Genomic DNA, 25,348 nt, shown 5'->3' with positions numbered 1-25,348 from the left:
GGAAACAGTGTATTGAATACATTTGTGAAGTTCATAAATGTACATTGCAAAATGTGTATTTATAAAAATGGAAAAGAACAACATTTTTACTCCTGGAATGCATGCTAGCACATTTAAATTTAGTTGATGCAGTAATGTTAAAGTAAATATATTCACATCTAAAGATATTTGTACCTAAAATCCAGAGTCGGGAATATACGTAGGGTTATGTGTATCTTGCACAGAATATTTTGTTGACTTGTCTGTAATAAATTAGGTTTGTTTAATTGAGGTGCATATTGATCTGTTACAAGTTACTTCAGATGCTGTATTTTTAGCAAATGTGCAGTTCAGATTCATTCAAAAATATGATCATTGAAGTAAGTGGCAATTTAGTTACTGACTTTATAGTGTATGTGTGTACAGACTATATCATGAGACAGGAGCATACACGCATTGGTGGTAAATACAAAGTTTTAATAGCATTAGTTTGATCTGCTCTGAGCATTAGGTGGTAACTCATCTAATGCAGTAGGACTTTTTTGCATGAATGAGTGCTAAAGGACATCTTGTTGTATCATGGTTTAGGTAAAAATCCAATTTCCTAAAATTTCATAAAGAAAATTACTAGTAATAAGAATTTCCCCTCCTCAGCTGTAAAATTTAGCTTTTAACATATATAGGCCCCTCAATCACAACAAAATTAAATCAGTCAAAATGTTGCCTAAAATATTTCAAGGTGTCATAGGAATGCTGTTCATAATCTCCTGGATGACTTGGACTAGCTGAAAAGTACTGGAAAACCTAAAGACGACTTGGAGGGTGAGAGGAAAAAGAGGTATCAGTGATTGACATTTGAGTTATAAGGCCATAAAAAACCTTTCTGGTCCTGAAAGGAATATAGCCTGTCCTGGACCTCTCTACAGCCTCAAAAATGGCTTTAAACAATTTCATCTGGACCAGAGTGCAGAGAACACTGTAGAGAAAAACAGTCTGGAAAGAAGGGAGGGGTAGTTCAGGTAGAATGGCTGTTCAGGGTAATGCTTGTAACCTTGACAGTGACTGTACAACATCTGCTTTTTTCTTCAATAAAAAAAGAGGATTTTTCTACTGCTTTTAGGAATGGAAAACATCTCTGCTCTGGGTACATTCCTATCTGAGCATGGACTCTAACCATGAGTTCCTGTCACTTGGCTTGTAGCTTTGCTGGCTTCATCACACCTCAGTCTTTGAACTGCAAACCTTTCCTTTTACGTTAAGATAAATGAAGAACTGACTAGACACTTTACAGAGTTTCCTTACTCACAGTTATCCATGAGTTAAGAAGAAACCAGGTTTGGTTTTCAAGGCACAGGTAATGTGGGCAACGCTATTTTATGCTTGCCTTTTTGGTTAAAATTTCCTCCATTCTACAATTCCTGAAGTGATAATTTAATTCTACCAGGTATTTCTTACTGTGTGATGTAGTTACTAAATTTACTTCTTAGCAGACGGGGGGGTTGTGCAAGTTACTGATGTACTACTTGTGGGAGCAGAACAGGGAAGCAGCTTATATATTTCAGTAGTGATTTTACAGTTGGCTTAAAGGTGATCTAAACACAAGCTACAATCAAGACGGGTAGTCCTCTCTCTGTTTCCTCCCCGATGATTCCCAGTGCTTGCCTTGTACCCACTCCTGTCGCAGCAGGGACCTGAACTGACTGGAACCGAATCCAGAGATTTCTGCAGCAGCATTAAGCTCAGATAGCGAGACTGTCCCTTTCAGTAACTGGGTAAACCTGGGTAATGCAGATCCACTTATGAAGGTCAGCCTTTACTTAGAGGATCCAAACTGATGGAGTGATATGAATCGCTCATCTCCCAGTGTAAACGAAAAATGGGATGAAAAAGCCATACCAGATAGTACTGTTAAAATACATTCCTTTTTGCTGTGTAATAAGGTGTGCCTGAAGTATGTACAGTAACTGCATGGGAGAAGTACATTCCTGTACTTCTAACAGTAAGATGTAACCTTTGGTTTTGTATAAATATTACACAAAGACATCAGAGGACTAATGCTGCAGTCACTCTTGATAAATCAAATTAAATATACATATCAAATGTAGGGATCAGCATAAATTTCGTAAGAGTATTTTTTTTTTATGCTGGGGAACTTTATTAGCTTTAATAATGAAGGGTAGCAGACTTCTGTTTTAGCTCTCTGGGATGTATGGAAGGGAAAAGCATTGTTAGACTTAGATCTTTGGTAGTTTAAATAGCTGTTACACCTCCCCTTAATGTGGTGGTTATTTTATGAAAAATTAGAATAATGCAAGAGAGCTTTGCCTTCTTAATCCACTTTCTTAAGGTTTAAGAATATTTATGCAACCAAGTACTGTTGATTTTGGTGGATGATAGGAGTCCAGGTAGCGAAGTATGAAAATACATCTGAGGATACACCTTGAATGGTTACTGCTAAAGAAGTACCAAACTTGCCTTGCAAACTATTACCTTCCTGAGGTAATTGTTTGTTAAATGCACCAGTTTTCCAGATTACCTTTATTTGCAGTCCTCTATGAAACTGTAAAGGCATATGCTAGTCCATTGGACATACTGGATGTACTAATATCTTCTGAACAATGATTCGTTAAGATCCAAGGGTTTTTGAACTGTCTTGCACCTTAAGACCTGCTAGTTTTTTTGAGTAAATTTTTGCTCCTTTTTATTAAAATCCTTCTTAAACTTACCTGGGACCTTAAGCCTGCTAGGGTCCATAGCTGCAATAGCTAGTAACAGAATGATGCAGGTTTTGCGTAACGTGCCCCACCACTGTTGACCTCCCAATGTACATATCCAAGTGTCTGGGTGGGATGGAGAGGGCTTTGGCATGAGTCTTGAGGAAGCCTCAAGCTTGCATCTCCGGGACTATGACAATACTCACAGACCCTGAATAGTGTACGTTGCTTTAAAGAAAAACTGGTTCATTGGGTAGTTTATATTTGCAAAACAATTTGGAGCAAGGTATGCTGGTTCTCCAGCATTGTACTTAGGCTAACTGTTGGGCTGGAATCCTTTAAGCATTTTTGCTAACTTTTGAAAATATGAAATAGTGTGAAAAGTACATTCCTAAATAAAAGTCAGCCTGGCCAAATAGCCTATGTGCTCTTGAGCAACTACAGATAGAATGAATGGTTATACTTTTACTGGTTAACATAAAATGTGGTTTCCCTGGATCACATATCTAATTTGCAGTCATCTAGGTCTGAATTTATGCTCAAATCACAGAGCAAAGGGGAAGGAGTGTATGTAGGAGGTCCCTATAAATATAACTCTCTTAGTAGTTTATGTTTTCCTTGTGTGGCACACAGCAAAACTCAGGCATGGTTCTGAAACCTGTCAAAATGCCAGCATTTATTTCCACATCACCCTGTGCTGGATAATATAAACGGATGGAAAAGGAGAAACTCATGAAAGTCCTTACATGTAAGATATGCTGTTTGACTGTTCAGTTTCTATTACTGGTGCCAAAGAAATTATTTTTATCCTGTCACGTTTACACAGAATATCCCCAAATTTCAAGATGGCTGAAGTATGTTTTGTGCTGAGGTTGAATAAAAACTGTATTTGCTTAAGGTTGCCCCTTTAACTACATTCTATGGTGATAAATATTCTTGTTCCCTAACCAAAGTCTTCTGCCTCTAGAAAAATATTTAGTTGGCTTTGAGTAGATGCACATGAGATATTGGCATGGTGGAATAATTTGCAAGATCTTCCAGTGAGGGTATTAGCATATAAATAGCAGATGCAATGACGACCATCACAGCTGAGTACATTTAATTTTTAGTTTATAAGATAGAATGGATTTTTAAATGCATAGCCATCAAGCCTGCTGAAAGACAAATGAAGTTTAGAGTTCACTTGTCTGAGGATGCCTTACATCATTTTTTTTTTTTTAAAAAGGGAAACAGACACACATAAAACTGAATAAAAGTGATTTCTTGGGTGAAAAGTAATTGAGATTGCAAACCAAGTTAATTAGACCATGCAAAATTTATTTAATGATCCCAGCTGTAGTTTGCGAGTGGTGTTTTAGTAAGTGGATATGACTTCTTCATGTGCTATCTTTTCTCTTCCTTTTTCTAAAATAATTAGTAAATGCTGTGCATCTAGTCCTATAAACTGATTGCACTGTATATTTCAGTCATTTTATAACTTTAATTATGATTGCAGAGGCACAGGTTTTTAAATCCTCTTAACAGAATGTAGCAATCAATTTGTATAAAACTGGGAAAAGAACCAAAGGCTTTTCTTTACATCTTTCTAAGTGTGGTGCGGTGGGTGGAGGGGTTTTTTGCATTTGTTTCTGGTTGGGATGGATAAGCAAGGCATTTAACTGGAGCTGTGGTTGCACTGAGCTACGCTAACAGCTGGAGGCTCTTGTAGCAGTGACTCCAAAGTAGAAGATAAGATTGCCTTTCTATGGGCATCCAATGTTTGTTTTCAGTATTTATAATAAGATGAAAAAACCCAGATGTTTCCATATTACTTTCCAAGTTTAATGAGTTAGAGAATGATTTGGTGGCACTTGTCTAGCTGAAAGAGTCGGCACTATTTTAAGTTTTTAAATGAAAATCAGGAGAATTGAGGAGACATTCTGATTACTATGAAAAAATTGTGCCAGTCTCTTTTTTTTAACTGTATTCACATATGGAAATAAATTAGGCGCAAGAATCTGGAAACTGTCTAGCTAAATCCCATTTCCTCTCACAGAGAGAGATCTAGTCAGGAATATGGTAATGTTAAAAAAAAAAACCAACCCAAACACAAACAAACATAAAAACAAAAACCCAAACCAACAGGTAGTTTAGGAAATGCATGATTAATTTAGATAAATGAATAAATAAATATCAGCATTATAGAACAGGTTGATGCTGAGCGGAAAAGCTTCCCTTCTCCTTACAACTTGAGCAGCAGTGATGGTGTAAGTAGCCTGTGATGTCTGGGAATCTGGCCTCGCTTCAGTTGGACCATCCTCTAGTGACAGAGGGACGGTAGTTCACCTTGTCTCTGATAAGCCTGCCAAACTATGTTAGTGACTTTCCTTATATCACCTGATAATTAGAAGGGATTTGAGAACAGGACTTTTTTTCCATGTTGACAGGTTATTGAGAAACAAGCAGTTGCATGACTACTTATCTTAGACATATTTAATTCTGTACGTTACAAGAAAAGCCTTACGTTGTGGTATTTATCACTTGAGCTTGCACTTTACTTCCCTTCAGATATGGCACACTAGAGATGGCATATTGCTTGTTCTATCTTGGTCTCATTTTTCTTGTTTGGAAGTTACCTAACCACTCATTCATAAAAGATTATAATTTACCAATTCTGCCACTCAAAATGTTGCCTTAAATATTAATTTCTTCTGATTTAATTTTGGTTTGATTTTTATTTTTTTTAATTGATGGGAAAAGTTTGCCTGTGATGGAAACATAGATAATAAGTAGCTGAGCTTTCGTACTGTGTCTGTAGAGCTTGCTTTGGAGGTCTTTTCATGTTGGAAAAGTGGAGTCAAAAAAAAAAAACTTTTCTGGCTAATAACATTGCCCATGAACTCTCCTCCTTTCTATAGAAAGGGAATGAAACAAAACAGCACAAATGGGATGGTTCTGAAGAAGTACCACTGGAACGAAGTAAACTGAGATGTAACTACCCACTACCACTGTGCAACTTCTTGAATTTCCACCAGTAAATGACTTTAACATTTTAAAGTAAAAAGATAACTTATTTATCTTGTTAAAGATTATATCAAAATAAAGACTTTATGTCTATTTGAAGGGAAAAGGGGACTTAATTCCTGATAGTTAGCTAAGCAGTTAATTTTTTTTACAGGAAATCTAAATTTAATAGAATACCCCAGGGAAATTCAAGGGTGTGAACAATAAGCATAATATTTTATGAAAATGACCCCCATATTTAAAATCTGGCATTATATGTTATGCATTGTAGCACCAAGTCCACATCTACCTTTTAGAAAATTAAAACACATAAATTCTGTTTAGTGTTTGATATGTGCTGCACTAGCTGAAAGCCATAATGCCCCTAAAACCTTGGGTTGCTTTTCACCTTTCATAAATTCCTGGGTAGATTCTATACAAAAAATAATTTTCAGCTCCGTGGCTCATTGTTATTCAAACTTGATTGATTGTCATCATTTACTCAGTGAGGAAGTTAAGTGCTCCTGTCATTTCCGAAGAGTATAATTGGGACGTTTCACAGGTCAGCGGTAGTGACAGGTTTCCCTTTTGATTAGTGTTAGACTGATAACAAAAATTACAGTTTCCTATGATTAATGTTTTCTATAGTACTTGAATGCACAGTTCATGGATTGTCCCTAAACAAAGTGAATTTGCATCTGATTATGCCTTTTCTCCGTCAGGCTTTTCACATGCTTTGAAGTTTTAGACGATGCAGGTAACACAGCAAAGTTGCTTCTAATGCAGTTTTGAAGCTGAGGGTTAGTGTAGCCCACTGAATTTTAGTATGTTAATGTACAGAAAGCTACATGCCTCCAGCGACCTGTGAGCAAATTAGGAGAAATTTCAATTAAAGATAGTTCTCTTTTGCTTTCTTTTTAATCCTCTGAGATATGCCTTGCACATAAGTACTTGTATTATACGCGCTGATATTTCAGGTATAATCTGGCTGTTTAAGTTAAATGATCAGTCTTAACTGAGTTTTCTTTCTCTTACTAGTTTGATGTTATTTCTCGATTCCTTAAACCTGTTGCTGTGTATTTGTTTGCAGACTTATTTTGAGTGAAAACTCAGAAATACACTCACGTTATAGAACAGGGAAAATAATTACAAAGTTAGCTTCTACATTATGGCACAAAGTTGGAGACTAAGATCATCCATGACAAGTTTTAGCTTGGTGAAATCTTTTTTTAATAGCTAAATGAGAAATGAAACTGTAGTATGGAAAATACGATGTTGCCCTCCTTCTAGCTGGAGAAATAAGAGTGGATGTTTTTTTTCTGAATGTAAGCTGCCCCTAATAAATAAAAAGGGGATGGCAACACCAGCAGGATTTCGAAACCAAAATACAAACAAACTTCTCTTCAATCTCTGGCCGCCTTCTGTTGTGCAGAGTATAAAATCTGATGATGTTTTTCTTTCTAAAGGCCATTGGGAAGGTCTTTCAAAAGTTGCCGTTTAACACAGATGTTCTTATTTCATGTCTAGTGCCATGGTGAGTTTGTGATTAGTGATAGCAGCAAATTCTTTGCATTGGAACTCTGGTTTCTGCTGTGGAGGTCAGATTCAGCATGCATCTGTCCTGGCCATACCAGGTAGGGCCTGAATTGCTTCTTTCTTTTGGATGAGGAAAAAATATTGCAGTGGGGAAACAAAAAGTAAACTAGGGTGTAGGATACTTCAGCATAGCCTGAAGGCTGGCGGCTTGTGAGATAGTGATAACTGGGCTGAAGAGACTACATTGTCGTTGTTACCTGTCTTTGGCAGCAGTGTACTTATAAGCATGATTGTGCTGAGACTTTATTTTAAAATGAAGACTAAATCAGTGTTTTCTGGTAAGAATGCAGTAGTGATTCTCTCTGTTTCTCAGGACAGTATGGGTTTTTCTCTTCCTCTTTCTCATTATAACTGCAGCTTTCTTAAATCAGTCACTTTTAAACAAAGGGGAAATAGTACTTCTAACTTGCAAGATCCACTCATTATATGTTAAAGTATATTGATATGTGTATTAATATTAATTAATGTTCTTTATTAGAAATTAGTTCCATCCAGCTTGCAAGTAACACTTGACAAAAAATAAATGCTGATATTTTTAAAATTTATTATTAATTTTAAATTTTTAACTAGGTTCAATAAACCAAGATAGGTTTCTAGTTTTTTTGGCTTCAGAGTATATGTATGATTTAAAGGAACTCAGCTGTGACATGAGATTAGAGTAGTGAATTAAATTGGCAAAATTCTGCTGCAGGCAAAACCTGCAGTATCCTCTGGTGCTTGTAACAATGAGTAGTTGATATAAATATCAATGTAAGTCAGTTGTAGTAAGAGAAGTAAAGAACAAGAACATGGCTGAAAACAGTAAAAATTATGCCATTCCTTATCTATTGCTTTGGCTTGCTGCAGTGAAGTTGAAAAAAGTGATAGCCTGTGGTAAGGTTGGTCGTAGTGGATATTCCTTATTTCCTAGACTTGTAAAGTGCATGGCAAACATACAGTAACGTGCTAATTACGTTGTTGTTAAGACTGGGTAGCTCTCAAGATGGGCAAAGGAAATAAAGTATAGAACCTCCGTCATAGCTGCCTTTTTAGAGTAGTTGGCATTTGTTATTTTAAAGTTCTGATAGTACAGGCCGTGTCTAACGTGGCACAAATTCTTCTGGCTTATGCATAGATGAAAAATTAATTTTCATTATGGAACAAGCTTAGAAAAAAATGTAGAGACTGGCTGGCACATATACAGTAGTAGCTAGCTGAAATGATATATAGGAAGCCACATATGCGGATGAATTACACAGGTTAGTTGGTAGGAACTCCATTTTTATTTTTCAGCTAGTCATAAGTACTCAATTTCAGACTGCAATATAGACCAAGTGCACACTTTATAAAAGAAAGCATTTTGTTGGTCTTGAGCATTGTAATGTGTACAGTCTAATGGTATGAAAGGTTAAGGTGTACTGAATTAGTTAAATTAATGTAACAAATTATTTTCAGTGCTGTTGTGAAGAAACAGTAAACACTGTAGTACACAGATCTGAATATTCTTACTGTGGTCAGTGTGGCTTGCCAGATCCGTCACCTTCTCCTCCTGTTTGCCTGCTCTGGTTTTGAGCTTTTAAACAATTTGTGATGCTATTTAAAATGTCACAGACTATTTGGGTGCAGCTAAATGAGTGAAGTCAACTAAAGGAGAAGAGATAAGGCTATAATTTGCTCAAAGTCAAAATCTTAATGTTATGTTAGAGATATTTGTTTTGGCCTTATTGTGTAGCTTCACACTTTCTCAGACTTCACCAGCTGCACGTGTTCTAATGGATAAAAGGGCTTTGAACAAGCCCTTAGGATACAGTATGGCTTTAGAGATAAAATGTTAAGCAAAGGCCTAATCTTAAATAAAGATTAAATATGTAATTAGGAAAATACTCTTGACACAGAGCGGTGTCGGTAGGGCTATCAAGACATCTGTGAAATACTTTCAATGTGAAGGGAAATGGGAAATGAAAAGCAGTCTTCATATTTAAAATAAAATAAAAACAACTGAAATATCTCTGTAGATGAAAGCCTTGGATGATGATGATGACAGTGAGGACGACGATGAATTTGTGGAGGTCCCCGAGAAGGAAGGTTATGAGCCTCACATTCCAGACCACCTGCGTAAGGAATATGGTGAGTTTGCCCAGCTGTGACAAGCTTTATCCCTGCATGTTACTGCTGCACTAAAGTAAATAAACAGCCATTCTGAAGTAATAAAGTGATCAGCGGTGTGGGTAATCTCTGACTGCTATGAGGAAGTCATTACATAGATATGGGAACAGCGATTGGCTGTAGATAAACAAATACTTTCTAGGAGCAAAAGCAACTGAGATGAGAAGCTTATTTCATTCCATCATGTTCCACTGTACTTTAGAGCTCGAAACAACCCTGTGTGTGTTTATAAGTGTGCTAAATGCATACTGCGAGCCAAGGGATTGCAAAGTAAAGCTGTAAATGAGCCTGAATATTAGAAATACTGGTAACAGTCTGGTGAGATGGGATAAGGTTTTCTATCACCTGCATTAATAGCCGTTGGAGATGCACAGCGACTTCCTCCCATAGGGTGGCCAACTCACAGCTCAGAAAGAAGGCTTTTTTTTGTTTGGGTATTGCTATCACAAGATATTAAATGAAGCTCAGACTTCAAGTGCAGAATTACAGCCACTGAACACATACCAGATGACAAGATACGATCTTGCCTTCTTTTAATGCATTCTAAAGATTATTTTTTTTAAATAAAGATATACTTATAACATGTTTTTGTGAAATTGAGAGGGGAGTTGCTGAGGAAAGTTCAACTTAAGTAATTAAATTTCAGTGCACTATTCCTTGCCCTTTGCACATCTAGCTTATTAAGTGTCTGTGGCTTTGCCTCTGTGTAGCACTTTGTATTGTAAGATTCAAAAGATTTCAGTACATTTTAGAGGAGAGGGTAGCTGCCATCGCATGGAAGTTAATCTTGGACACTGTAATAAGTTTCTTACTCCTACATTTCTCCATGAGTATTTATGTAAGACTGGGGCTGTGTTATGCCTTTTTCAATCCTGTTCATGCTTATTTTTAACTTATCTGTGGTTTCCATCGTAAAAGTCAGGCTGCAGCTATTACCTGTGTAAGCCAAATGTCTCTTTTTGCTGAAGAGGTGTGTACCTGTGTAAACCCAAGATGATGTAGCTCAATTACTTTTTTACTGTCTTCTGCCAACAGATTTGGCTACAGACAGTGAAAGGTGATCAGTAGTGATAACCTGTAGTGGCTGGGGTCAGCTCAAGGATTTGTCCAGGTGTGAAGTCCTGCTAGTGCCTCTGTCTATCCCACCTAAACTTAACCTACCAGGACAACCTGGGAAGTAAGGCCTGCATTGGTTATCTGTGTTCCTTACCTAATGACTTGGCAGCAAGTCCAAGTGGCTAGTTCCAGTTTGTTTGAAGGAGCTATATGTCTTCATTCCTCCATGCCTTTAAAGTCAGTGGAAATTAGTGACTCTGTAGAGGACTGAGATTAGTGCCCTAGTGAGCAGGTAGCTGCAATGTGGTTTGGCATGACTCTGAGCATATGTGTTGCTTGGAACAGTCTGTAGGCACTTACTTTGTCCAACCAAGAGTTGGGGAAGGTGAAGTGGAACGGGCAGTGTTGAGATAGGGAAATGGGAAGTGGAAGTGTGTGTTAAACAAGAACACAGAACAGTGATGAAGGGCTGTAGGACACAAATGCAGGAACGGGACAGTTTTTTATTTTTTCTTGTTTGTGGTAAAAAATGTATTGTGATAAAACTATACCAGTATATGTTGGCTATCCCGACTACCTCAGTCTTGCAATAAATACTGGATAAATTCTAATTGTTGCTAACAGTGGGACTTTCGGAATACAGTGAGAGGGGTGGCAGTCACCCCAGACAGTTGAGAAAAGCTTCTCATGCTTATGTGGCTAATGGAGTCCAAAAACATTGGTAGTGTAGTAAATGAATGAGCAAATGAGGTTAGTTATTAACATAGCTATGGTTGTTCTTTGGATATTTTTTTTCCTTGCTTTGTTGGTATTTGTTGTACCAAAACTGGTATTTTCTTAATACTTCCAGGTGCTGGAACTTGTTTTCCTTATCTCTAACAGCAGCCTGATGAATCCTAACATGCAAAAGTTCTGTTTGTACTTGCTAACTTCCACCGGAAGTGAAATGTATGCGTATCTTCACTTTCCTTCCCTGTCTTCCTCGTGGACACACATTTTTTAAAATAAAGCACCTTACCACCCTTTGTACTACATTAACACAGTACTTTGCTCCCATTTGAATTCCTTTTCATGGAAAAGGACAAAAGAAGAAGCCTACTATCTACTCAAGGATACTTTAAGAAAAAAATCTGTATAAAATGGATTAAGAAATTTATAATTAGTATTTAAACTATTGCTGATAGGAAAATACATTATAGTGAAGAAGCCAATCAATCAGAAAACAAAACCTCTTATTTTGTATACATCTAGTTATGTGGGAGATAATGGTCATGCTTGGCTGTTCTTTATCTAATGTGTTTGTTTAAAATAGCGTTTTGAAAGAAGTGAACCATTCTTAATGTTTCTGAAGTCATTCAGCTGTTCTTGCAGCCATTTAGAATTACTATGTAAGCTCCCAGTGCAGGACAATCTGAAAACAATTCAGAATTGCTGAAAAGAATTCAGGCAGTCTTGGAGTCATAGAACGGTTTGGGTTGGAAGGGACCTTTAAGATCATCTAGTTGCAACCCCTGGTCTTTTTAGCATGTGCTTTCTTGTCTTCTCTGTACTTAGATGTGTTTCTGGACCAACTGGTTGGTTACTAGTTCAAAATCTATCTGAGAAGCTGATATGTAACTATTGCATAAGCCAGCTGATTTATGTGTAAGTACTTCACGTCTGCATGAGGAAAATGGAGAACTCCATTTGCTCTACTGGATTCTGTTCTGCATGTGTTTTTAATACACAAAACAAAATAAGCATCCCTTTGGCACATTTTGTTTAGAAAAGTGAATTATCATATTAAAATACACAAGAATATATTGACCTTATAGTAGCACATTATCATTGAGAGCTGGCTGTGTTTAGACAGCCACCTGTCTAATTAAATATGGTACTTTGTTCCATGTGCAAATGCAGGTATCATAGCAGTGACTTAAGCTTTATCTTAATATCATTCAGGTAGGATTTTGCTACATTTCTTTAGTTCATGAGGACTCCAAGCTAAGAAAATAAACCTCTGTGAATGTGAAATGTTCTAACTGGAACATTAAGCCTTCCATGTAAAATAAAATCTGTTATGTGGAAGGCATGAACAGTTTAAAACTTTTTCCCTGTGTTGTTACTTTTCCTGAACAAACTAGGAAAAGTGAACAGCTCCTCAGATTAACATTTTATAGCAAACGGGAGAAACAAAGTTGTAAAACATGACTATGGAAATGAATTGAAATGTGACTTTTAAATTATTGATTTAAAAGTCACTTTATTCCCTTTCACTTCTCTTAGGAAAATGGAAGTATCCAACCAACAAAGTAAATTTCAAGCTGAGATGCTATTTCTGATGATGCATACATTTATTTGGTTCTCCTGAGATCTGAAAAGTTTGGGAAAAAAAAAATTAGACAGGAAGTCTTGTATGCATAAGTATAGACATGTGCAGTTGTATTTGTATATATGTAGTTGATGATATCAAAATTGATGATGATATTTAATATATAAATGAACTAAGCATTGGTACAGTTTGGGTGGAGGGAGAATTGAACAAGTCAATTTAAATCTCCATGTAGAAGATGAAATGTAAATTTGTTAAAAGAATTTAGGTGATTAGATAACTGAAGTGTGAAGATATAACCCATTAGGGGTGTCATGCCAAATTAGCATTACCAGACTTTTAACGACTTCCCATTTGTATAATCCTTATTTACACTTGCACCTGGTGTCTGCAACAGACAAGAGACTGGCCATCCTGTGGTACCACAGGGCCATTTAAAATACATTGCGTGGCTAAAGAGAAATACTGGGCTGAAAAAGAAACAACACTGTAAAAATAATTTCCATAGGATTACTCTGGTTCTCAGCACTCTTCACCTATGTTGCTTATAGACATTGAAGAGGAACGTGCCCTTGTATGGCTAGTATTGCTAACCTCCTAAAAATTGAGGCATTATTCATTTAAAAGAAAGCTTTATGGGGAGATAAAATACTGTTTGCACTTGAGATTTCCCATATTGCAGACTTCGCTGGTCAGCTGTCGGTTGCATTGGCTTAAAGCCTTAAGATGGATAAGGTAAGGGGTGGAACTGTGCAGTTTCTGATGTTGTTCTTGTGCTATGGACAGAATTTGGTGCTGGTGCCAGGATGAGATTCCTTCCGGCCCTTTGGGTGGTCTTGACATAGCTTGTAGCTGAGCTCTGAACTGCATAGGAAGTGATCAGTTTTGAGATAGGCTTTTCCACATAAAACCAGAACAATTCTAGGATCTAGTTCAAAGCAGCCACCTCCAGCAACTGTTGTCTACTAACGGGTTTTATTAATGCATAATTTTTGTCTGTGTCTCAATGCATGCATTCATGAACATACTTATACGATACTACATTGAGGTACAGGGAAGATCTATTGCCGTTTTACAAGTCATGACATGAGGAAGTCATCTGACTTGAGAATATTAGCATGGAAGCAGTCTACTGGTTATCAGGTTTCAGCCTTATCCAAAATTATATAAAAAGTTACTGTACAATCAAGAGCACAAACCATTATTTCAAATCTGGTTAATCAGATTTTGTCTTGTATTTGAGCCTTAAGCCAAAATGTTTTTAGGTCCCTGACAGCTACTTCAGCCATTCACATTGCATCTTAAATCCTGCCTGGGATTTCTTTCATATTGGGATCAAAGCTGCATTTCTGAAATCCCAAGGGCTAGTTCTGCCCATTTCAGAAATTCTTCCCTCTTCCCATCAGAGTGATGTGCCTTTGTGGCTTAGATGTCCCCACACTGCTTTTCCTAATCTGATGGTATCTGGGCCATGTCTTTTCTATGTGTTAAGTAGCTGCTTTTTTTTTTAGTATGAAATGTCATAGCAACATGGGAAAGAAGGCTTATACCCTGGTTGAACAAATAAGGTGTAAAACTAAGACTGTTTCCATAGGAGAGAAGTTGCCACCTGTTTTTTTACATAGAATTGGGAGTGCTTCAGACTACACAAGCTATTCTAGTGCAGCTATTACTGAGCATTTTAGAAACAAGAATAAGATTGCTCTTGCGACCATTAAAGGTGTGGGGGTTTTATAGCTTTTGCATCTTCTTTGAAGCCTGTGTTAGAAATAACAATAAAATACTGCATAGACTAATGCATGATGCCGTCTTCAGATTTGAAGCAATAAAAATCGTGTTTTGGGGCATTTATTCAGACAATTGCACTTGTTTGTATTGACTAGGTACATGCTACTCTGCACCTAAGCAGCAGACTTCTCTGTATATTGTTTTTGAAAGTTTTGTTCTCTTGACTGGTGTCCATCAAGACATGCAGAGGACACACCGATTACAAGCAAAGTTGCCTCAGAAATTTGGAATATAATAAAATCATCATTGCAGATTAAAAAATAGGAAAAATAATCACCAGTTTATTGGAATCGGATTCTTTTATTTGCTACAGATAAGATTTTCTAAATACTTTTAAACGTTTTCATTTGTGTGGTCAAGTATTAATGTTTCATCTGTGCCACACTGAGAACAATTACCCTAAATTTGAAGCCTTGCATGTTATCTAACGACATGTGTTGATGTGTAGCTTCACTATGCCAACTCTTTCTTAGCTCTATCTACTTCATTTTTGATGCAGGAAGTAGAAAAAGTGTTTTCAGTTACTATGTACGACACTAATGTGCTCTTTTATCCTCCATCTAAATGAAGTTTCTCCCATAAAGACTGTTTTGCTGTTTTATACAACAGATTTAAAGCTAAACATGGCAATGCATAGGGCATGTATGCAGGTGTTAACAAGGTGAAGTAGAAACCACTTGTTTTGACCTGTGGCAAAATGATGGCTTTAATACTGGTCTTTTTTCCTCCAAAGAAGACTAACAGAGATTTGGTTAATACAGAATGATTAGCTGTTGATTTTACAGTTAGGTTTTCCTCTATTCTGTGGGAGTTTTTTTAATAGTACGCATTAAAATCTTCTGGAAGTAATGGGGGAAAAGCAGAGATCTTTGGTGTTGACTTCACATCCTGAACTATAGAATCTAAACACCTGTGAAATGCTCGGTGAAAGTTTTTGTTTTCAGTGCTTATTACTCTTTTAGGAAAATACTTCTAGTTTTCTGTTGGTAGGATTGATTAGGGTTCCCTGGTGTGAGGCATACTTTGAAAAACTTACTAAAAGTAATTTTGTAATAGCTTTTGAAATGGTAGGGTGTTGATCAAGTCTAGGCTTCTACAGGAGAGAGGGAGATTATTACGGCAATGACCATGAAGTAGACTTGACTCAAGGATGACTCAATGCAAATAAGAGAGCAGAATTGTGTGATTGATACAGCAGTTTCTGTTGCTAATGCGTAGCTGTATTTCATACATAATGTAAGGTGGGTTTATTTGGGGCAAGATTGTCTGAAGAACAGTTTGGCCAATTGTTTTCATCAGCTATAGGCCATAAGCATGTGCATCACCATCATTAAACAAATAGCTAGTACTTTCTTAGCATATACAAGTAAAGTATTTAATTATGGGTTTACAAGTGATATTGCCTCATTACATTGGCATGCGTTGAATATATCTGTATATGGACAAACACGTAGAATCATAGAATTGTTTAGGTTGGAAAAGACCTTTAACATTGAGTCTAGCTGTTAACCCAGCACTGCCAAGTCCACCACTAAACCGTGTCTCTGAGCACTACATCTACACGTCTGTTGGGCAGAACTTTACCCAAACAAGCATTAAATCCTCATCCCACCTCCTAAGACTTTTCCCTGCTGTCTTGGCAAGCCACTGAATTTTTGTGAGTCAGAAATAATGATACCTCTTCACTTAGCAGCATGAGAGTGCGGAAAGGAGAATATTGCTTGGCAACACTAAAACCCTACCAAGCTTCTATTAATCATGGATTTCTGAACCTGCTTCTCCTTTGTGTGCTTTATCATCATGTTCACAGTTGTTCTATATAGCTACACTTAGGTCAATAATTTAGTAAAACTTATTATAATGCAGTATTTGGAATGAAGATAACTTTGCACACTTACAAAAAACCCCATGATTAACACTTCCAATAAAATACTGCTGCATCCGCGTGGAAGTATTGACTGTAGATATTTCTTCTGATGCATCCTAATCAGTTGATCGTGCAAACTCTCCTTACTTTCAGGCAGGATCCTTCTATGTAAGTAAGGAACCCAGAAAATCTGACAGGATGTGGGATATATATTGGATTGGTACTAAAATTCTTAGAAATTAATAGCCATTGCACAGGATGTCGATACACTTCTGAGTAGTTTGCAGCAGTAGTATACCTCATAGGAACTATGCAATGGCCAGGGACTGCTAAATAAGCAAGAAGTTTAAAAGATCAGGCAGTAAAGTGTAGAAAGGTTTTAACCCAAACTCTGCTGCTTTAATTTATTCTGATTCTTAACTATGATAGTAGAACAACAATAAATAGTGTTAATTAATGAGAGTTAACATTATAACAAATTAACATATTCTGTAATTCCAGTAAGCCAAACAAAGTTTTTATGTAATGTTAATGAACTCTTCTAGTTAACTAACATAGTTATCTTTTTTTCTTTAATTTGAATTTCCCAAGTAGAACTCTAAAATTTTAGATCAACATTAATGAGCATAGCTGCATTCAAAGGCTCTGGGGACTCCTTATTTTGATTGTTTAAAATACTTGATTATAAAATACCCTTTGACAACTCTTAAAGTAGTGTCATTTATACAGAAGTATTAATATGTGCAGTTGTCCATGTGATAAGTTGCTTTGAATGTACACACAGCTTGTGTGCTGTGAGTATATTTGCTAAAGCCACCTCTGGCATTTCAGCATCCTCCCCCAGCAGCTGCAGACAGCGATTTGTGTGGTGGCGTTCAAGGGTGAGATAAGAAACTGTGTCTATCTAAAATTAAAGAGGAAGTTTTCTACCACAATAAAAGGTAAGACTTTTAGTCAGTATTGTCCCTGTATGAATGCTTCTAAGGTTTTGTTCATAAGATATTTTTTTATTAATTTTTCCCCTCACTTTAGAGTTCTGTGTAGATGAAGTGACACTAATAAGAAAAAAGATACTTTTTTTTTCAAGTTAGAGACAGATTAAATTTGATCCTAATAAAAAAAAAACCACAACAATCAAAACTGACTATTAATTCGTGATGTCTTCATAAAGATCAGTTATCTGTTAGGGCTGACATACAATTCAAAACTCTATTCCTTATGAGCAGCAAAACCTTTAGAGATAATGAAGTCTTCCTCTTATATGAACACCTACGTTAATTTTGTTCACCCACACATTTGTGCACGGAGGAGTATAGCAAAACTGATTCTGAAATGCTGAAGCTGTTCAGAAGCATTGCCCCACACATTGACTTGAACCCCCTGGTCTGCAAGTCTATGTGAAGCAAGTTTTGCAAAATTCTGTTCCCTTAGCAGTAAAGCTTACTGCACTTACTGAGTTAAAATACATGCAGGTTTTTTTCATTGCAAGCACAGTAGAGGGTAAGTGCGGAAATACTGTACCTGAACTGCTGGGTTTTTCTGGCTGTCTTGGAGAATGTCTGTACTAATGGCATATATTTGGCTTGACTAAGATTCAGCAAATGGGAAACCGAAACTATTATCATTTTTTCAGGAAAGTTGAAGTCCATAATACTTGTTTATATTCTATCTCTGTTTTTTCTATTAAACTTAAGTGAATCTGAAGTAGCTAGATTTCGTCTAAATCCACACAGCTGAGGAAACCTGTGCTTGCTCTTTCTCTGAGGGGCTTTTATCTCCCCCTAATCCCACCATTTCTGTCAGGACATAATCTCTTTCTCAAATTTACATTTTAATTACAAGGCCAGCTGAACTAGCTAAAATCAATAATGTCAGCATTCAGCAACCTAACTTCAGCTGAAACCCCAGCCTCTCTCTTTCCTTCTATCGATTTATCTTGTGAACACGGTCTACTTTATTGCTTCAGGCAAATAGGTGCCATTTGGTCAATTTAAACAAAAAAGGGGATTTGAACATTTTTATGATTCTTTCTAAAAGCTGCTATCGGAACAATTTGAACCCAGGTACTGTAGCTGTGTTAAATAAGACACACAGAACAGAATTCTGAAGAGGAATTTGACTTCTAAAATGGTGCTTAATGTCATCTGTCTTAAAAAACAAAACAAACAAACAAAAAAAACAAAAAAACCCCACAACCCACCCTGATATTGGATACCATTCAGCTAGGGCTGTCTGCATGGTGACTCTTGTCTATATCTTGTTAGGAAAAACTAATTTTATAAACAAGTATTCTTTAAAAAAGTGCACAGTAGAGGTGGTGTTACTGATGTCGTAGTGTATTTACTTTCAGCCATTTTTCTGTTAATGGTTTAAAATAAGAAATCAATGGGAAAATATTTTGTTCTTGTAACTTAAGAATTCCTGTATTGATCTTTTAGATGTGATTTTATCTATCTAAATGTCACATTGTCTGTTTATCTCTCTTGCCGTTTTGGTGTGTTGCTGACTGCTTGTCTCTGCTGTTCCTCTCCTCCCCCTGCCCTTAACCCCCCCACCCCCAAATCAGTGTAGTGAATGAGCAATCATGCTTTCTGTAAACAAAATAGGAAAAAATTAGAAAAAAACCCCTAGGATTCTCTGAGAACTTTTAATACATATGGACATATCTCTCTGAAGAGGAAAAAAGGTAGCACATTCCTGCTATCTTCTGACTTTGAGACAATTTATAAATAGTACCCATACAAGTGCTCTCAAAACCATTGCTTTAAACAATGCTTTTCAGAAAGGTATTCTTTAAAAAAAAAAAGGCAATTTAACATGCTGAATACATGTAGGCAATTCCTCATTACAGATACAGTCTATCACATATTTTTGTCAGCTGACATTGTTCATGCCAAATAGCCTGTTTATAACTGTTTCTGTCATAGAAGGAAATTTACTTTTCCAGAACTTGGTAATTCTAAGGTGTGGTTATAACAGTCTTTTGGGTTAATTCTGTTTGATACAAAGCACCCGAGAAGAGCTTTTTCCCTTTCTAGCCTATGACAGGAGCTGAGATTAAGTCCTATCCTGCCCCCTTTCTAGATATATAAATTCAAGATTGCTCCCTCAATGTTTTATTGAAGTGCCGTTAAAAAAACATTTTTGTGGAGGCACTATTATCCCTCTTGAATGGCAAGTCCACAGCCTTATAAGTGTCATGAGATAAATACCTAGGCTAAATAGTGAAATAATTTATCTGCTTAGTTCCATCTATTATTCTTAATTGTCATCTCATATGGTTTGGGTTGGAAGGGACCTTAAAGATCACCTAGCTCCAACCCCCTGCCATGGGCAGGGACACCTTCCACTAGATCAGGTTGCTCCAAGCCCCACCCAGCCTGGCCTTGAACACTGCCAGGGATGGGGCATCCACAGCTTCTCCAGGCAGCCTGTGGCAGTGTCTCACCACCCTCACAGTGAAAAATTTCTTCCTGTTAACCTAATGTAAATCTACCCTTTCAGTTTAAGTCGTTACCCTTGTCCTATCACTACATATGCTTTCCTTGTCCTATCAATACATGCCTTTTCCCTTGTTGCTGGTCCTTCTGCTAATTTTGAGACCCTTTTCCAATGCACAGATTAGTCCTTTAAATTTATTTATTTTTTAGCCATGTTCTTTAAAGCCTTGTTGACTTAGGGAAGGGAAGTTAGATGACAAGGTGAATGTGGCATGTTCATCGCTTTTGTTAGAGTATGTGACATGGGAGTAGTAGTGTCAGGCATGTGCAGCAGCAGCAGCACCAGCCAACAGCAAGATGGCCTGTGTCTGTCTACAGCTGGTGGGCAGGTTCTAACCTCCAAGCTGAGAGCATAAAAATTAAAAGGGGTGATCCTTCTTTGCATCACAGTCCATGCTAACTTCAGTCCCCAGGAAGCATTGGACAGCTTGAGCAGCATTGTCTTTTCCAGATGCACAGCCTTAGGAATGTGGGCTTGGGTTTTGAGGTGTTTTCCAGAGAATAGAACAAGGAGTCAAGGAAGATCTGGGTTGGACACTGGCTTCAGACTGCGGTGTGTGTCTTTTTGTCCACTCTGCAGTGCTTGCTGCCTGTGAACGTTTGGATGGTTAGGTACTTGCTGAAGCATTTCTGGGACTGCCACTGGACTGGCATTACTGAAATACCCACTCACAGATGTGCGTTCACTCCTGTGGGGTATCTACATGATACTCAAGTAGCCTTTTCGTACAAAAGGTGGAATGTGTCTGCCTGCCAGAGCTGGGTCTGGTCTCTCTATGGACATGGGCAAATACTAGCATGTACATGTTGCATCACAGATATACTTGCCTCAACCATCTTGTTAAAGTGGTCCATATTTTTCTTTGTCATACACTGGATAAGCAGAAGGAGTATATTAAGCAGAGAGGTCTCTATGAATGCTTATTTACTGCTGATGGCTAGTGCTCTCATCCTCTTCCCTTCTACATAGCTGGTTACCTTCCCCCTTGTTTTGAGAGGAGCAGGCGTACCATCTGCCACAGTTGTCATTACTGGCCTCTGCCCTGAATTGCCTTGCCCTTAAAACATTTTTCTTCATTGTTAGCAGTATAAGCCATACTAGAGAGAGACATGGGATTTAGATGGTCTTAGAGTCCTCATCCTTGAGAGTATTCTGGGGTGTTCTGTCTTCTCTGGAGTCAGTTGTATTCAGAAGATCTAGGAATAACTGAAGTGACCGCTCACTGTATGCAGCAAAATTTAAAGGCTACACATGCACATGAGCCAGATCCAACTGGATTTCTGCTTTCATTTTCCTCCCCTTCTGAGGGGCTCCAACTTTTTGGATTTTGAATTGGAATTGTCAGCTCTCTCTGGGGAGCGGATATCCAGGAACTAGGTTAAGCAGGGGGGGTTGACAGGACATCCTTCTCGGTGCCCTAAGCTTGGAGCCTTGGAAAGCAAGGAGAGGCCATTCCCTGCACAAGGACTCAGCCTCTGATCTAGGTACTTGGAAAATGTAGACCCATACGTACCTGGGGGTGGATCTAGAAGGTTACTACCTCAGCAGCTTAACCTGTGGCTTGAGTCAGACAATGCATTCTGTGTTCATACCCTGTAGGTTTGGTGCAAATGAATCAAGGACAGGATGAATTGCTGGAAGGCCTTACAAGGTAGGAGAGGTCAGGGCAAGTTTCTGTAATGTTGTTTGTGAAAAATATGTTTTTCTCTGAAATGAAAACATATTGTGTATCAAAGCTACCTGCCACTATGGATCCTGCAATTTCCCACTTAAAGGGCAGGTCATAGATGCCGTGTTAGCTTTTCCCTTTGTAGTTGATACCTTTTGATCCATTTAATGACTAGCAAACAAATTAGCAAAGCAAGAATACTTCTGGTTACAGCTTCAGGGCTGGCTAGAAGTGGGCAAGAGACTAGAAGTTCCAAATAAATAATGGCTAAAACATTTTAGGTAAATTCTGATTGCTTTTCATAATAAGGCTGAGATAACTTGCTGAAAACTTCGGCTTTGTGAAATCATGAGGTTTTGTGTTAATTTAGGGAGATTTTGAGGGTTGGGGTCTTGCATTTCAATCAATTCTGTTACAAAAAGGCTTTCCGATGTGGCGGGTGTAGTCTATTACATTAGCATGAGGGATCATAGCTTTCCATTTTTAGCTGTTGTTGGCTGAAAAGTTCGTTACTACTGCCAGCTAATAGAGTTGCTTCTGTAGCTCAGTGGGTAGAGGCATGTGCTGTCTAACTGCTTAGTCTATCTAATTGCATCATTACAGTCTGTGTTGACTGTCTAATCTAGCTGTATGAAGTAATTAAGATGCCCCACCACTGAGCTGCTGGTGCTGAACATCAACGCCTGGTACTGCCTTGCAGTGGGCTTGTTCCTTAGGTGTAGCTTAGGCATTTACTGTCTTTTAATCTTACGCTGTGGGTATACTCATTGCTTATGCCAGCACTTTAGATATTTATCTTGGCAGATTGTGTGGTTTAGCAGCTGTGAAAGAAGAATATTCTCTAGATAATTCTGTTTGCAGATATATTTAGGAATCAAAACTCAGCTATTCTCAGTGGTGCTGCCTCTTAACAAATCAGGAAGAGAAAAAAAAGCTGTTTTGTTTTATGTTCTCAGCTCTAAAAGGTCAATGTGGTAGCTGAGAATCACCAAAGAACAGGGAAGTGCCTCATAGACACTGTTTTTTCACTGGGTGTGCTTCCCCCACCAGCCTTGCTGGGTAACGGTGGTTCCTGTTCTTGTCAGTCATGTTGCAGTGAATCCCCCACCCAGGATGGTTTCTCCTTGCCAAGCTGTAGGAGTTTTAGCAGGACTTTTTTTGCTGAGACACCATGAAGAATTAATCTTAGCACACAGGAGGATATGGATGTATGCCTTTCCTTTTGCTTTTTACTGCTTTTAGACATCTTTTGGGACTCCAAGTATTAAACAGCAGTGCCAATAGTTCCTTTATTCTATTTTACCTTGATATAACCTTCAGTATAGAAATGATGTTCCAGCAAGCAGATGTTACCCTAGAAATTTGTATATAAACAGCAGTATTGCAGTTTAGGCAAAGATGTATTGTTAAAATCCTTCTTTCTAAGATGAAGTAACATCATAACATCATTCTTTGTCATACCACGTCATACAAATTTAAAAGTTGCTTTGCTGTACTTAGTTGCTCAATCTGTTTCTGCTCCAAAATAAGAAAAATTTCACAGGCAGAAATATCACTCTGAGTGGGATTGATGTCTAACACAAACCGAAAGTAGTAAGACATGTGAATCAGCATCCTGAGCTGTTTGGCCCCACTGTGAAACACTGAGGGTGGGAGAGGTGAATTGCTGCTAAGCGTCAGTTGGTTTGGTTTTTTTTGCAGGGCTAGAACCCCAGTCACCTCCTAAAACACTGGTGGGGAAGACATCAATAGGACCAGCTCCAACGAGCTCCAGTGCCCATCTGAAAAGGGATGAAGATGAACTTGATCCAACCTGTGCAGCTGCTACACTGAAACTTATTAGAGACAAGTTACCGAAATTACCACGTCTATGTGCCAGGTTATCTTTGTTTTAGTTCTTGTAGAAACCTCTTGCTCTTACTTGTATGTATTAGTCAGAAAAGCACTCATGAACTAGGCAAACTGCTAAGGCTGTCTTTTGTAAGTGATTGCACCAGGACCTTAAGGAAACTTTTATTACTTACTTGATTTAGGTTTTATGTGGTGTAAATACCCTCTATGAAAACATGAAGTGTTCCCTTCTCTCCTAATCAAAAAACTTAGGCCCATTTATTGGGATTTATTTTTGGTTTGCAACTAAACAGAACACATCCTAACACTGAATTACCAAGAGATGGCTGAAACTACTTTCTTCCTAGTGAGTTATGCTGTCAGTGCTGCTTGGAGACATGTTACACTGATTCCAAAGACATGTTTGTTGTCAATCCTGTTCAAAGCTTGGTGAAACTCCAGTCTTTTCTAGCATTTATCTGTGATTTGGGGATAAGACTGGAATAAGCTACTTAGTGGTGTGTTCCTGAAAAGGTATTTCTACATTGCCCAGGAAAGCCCCCAAACCCTAGCAAACCGGAATGTAATCTGAGAAAAGTTTGCTTCATTGGAACTCCAGAGTTTGGGGTATTCAGGTGTATATTTTTACTAATAATCTTTAAAAAATTTAATGTTTCAGTAAGGTGACTAAGACCATTTGAAGCTCTGTCAGTGACTACCCAAGGTCTCCATAGTAGTACTGTTTTTTGAAGACTAAGGAATTCTGCAGTGGTGCTGCACAATGAGTATTCTAAGTCTGCAAGATGGAATTTTGTCAACAAAAGAAAGACTTTGCAATCTGTGTGACTGCCATGCAAACATGGGCATGAGTTTACAGAAGCAAGACCTTCCTAAAAATGGTTTGCAATATCATGTCTGTAGCTCCTGTTAAGAGCACAGCATGCGTGATCCACTGCTGCCCCCATTAGATCTCTAGGCTTCTCACCCACGGTGTAATATTGGTTGGCTAGTTCTCACTGAATGTGCAGTTAAGCTCCATGGTGCTGTATGCAGAGTCTGTGGTGGTGTGCTCTGTATGCTTAAAAAAAACAAAACAGACAACCCTGTAAAGGTGGTTGTAGTCCTAGATTTAAGGTAATATTAGTGTTGCTTTGAAAATCTGATGAAAACAGAGAAAAAGTTGGGATCATTGCTGTTCTGTATTGACTTTTATCATATTTTTTTTCTCCAGTGAATCTGTAGCTACTGAGCCAGCAGCCTTGGAAGAGCCTGACTGTAGGAGAAAAAAACTAGAAGAGGAAAGAGCTAAGGCTCCCTTCATGCCTTTTGGATTAGATCTTCACTACTGGGGACAGAATCAGCCAAGTGCTGGGAAGATTCTCAAGTAATGCTTCTCTTCTTCTAAGACAAATTAAACAAATATATAGATTTACTTGTAGTCAGAGGTCATGCAGTGGGGTGACTGCTATTTCTTTTGATAATTACTTTTCTGCTTTCCCTTGTGTTGTAGAACCCATAAACAAAGTCAGAAATTCTACCTTTAAATGTTATTTGTTTTGAGAAGATGTGATACTAATTAAATATCCTTTGATGCTTCAAAGCACTTTTTTTTTTTTCCTGCTCTTTTCATGTTTATGTATTATTTGCAGCATGGCATCACTTACTCCAGTTTAAATTGGTACCTCATTATGCAAAGTGCTATGCAAGTGCAAGATAGACGTTCTCTCTGCTGGAGAGTTTACAGTCCAAATAAATATCAGGCGAGGTAGGAGAAAGGCTGGGGAGGTGTTGGGGGTGTTTTTCCTGACTTTACAGAGTGGGAACTGAGGAAATTGCTATGCTTGTTCAGTCACACAAGAAATTACAGGATTTCTTGTTATAGGGTCAAATCGTGTAACCGACAGTTACGG

At 37.8% G+C, this 25,348-nt stretch overlaps 1 protein-coding gene across 2 annotated transcripts in view; it reads left to right on the top strand.

Moving 5' to 3' along the window:
* UVSSA (UV stimulated scaffold protein A) overlaps nucleotides 1–25,348 on the top strand; it is a 56,591-nt gene that overhangs the window by 15,119 nt on the left and 16,124 nt on the right. For both annotated transcript variants that reach the window (XM_056340563.1, XM_056340555.1), the window contains exons 7-9: nucleotides 9,266–9,377; nucleotides 23,310–23,487; nucleotides 24,670–24,822. In XM_056340563.1, coding sequence (XP_056196538.1) covers nucleotides 9,266–9,377; nucleotides 23,310–23,487; nucleotides 24,670–24,822 — 443 coding nt within the window. The remainder of the gene's footprint in view (nucleotides 1–9,265; nucleotides 9,378–23,309; nucleotides 23,488–24,669; nucleotides 24,823–25,348) is intronic.

This window comes from Falco biarmicus, chromosome 1, assembly GCF_023638135.1.
Source record: "Falco biarmicus isolate bFalBia1 chromosome 1, bFalBia1.pri, whole genome shotgun sequence".
NCBI lineage: Eukaryota > Metazoa > Chordata > Aves > Falconiformes > Falconidae > Falco > Falco biarmicus.
Note: the sequence above shows the minus strand (reverse complement) of the source record. Positions and strands in the feature narration are given on the sequence as shown.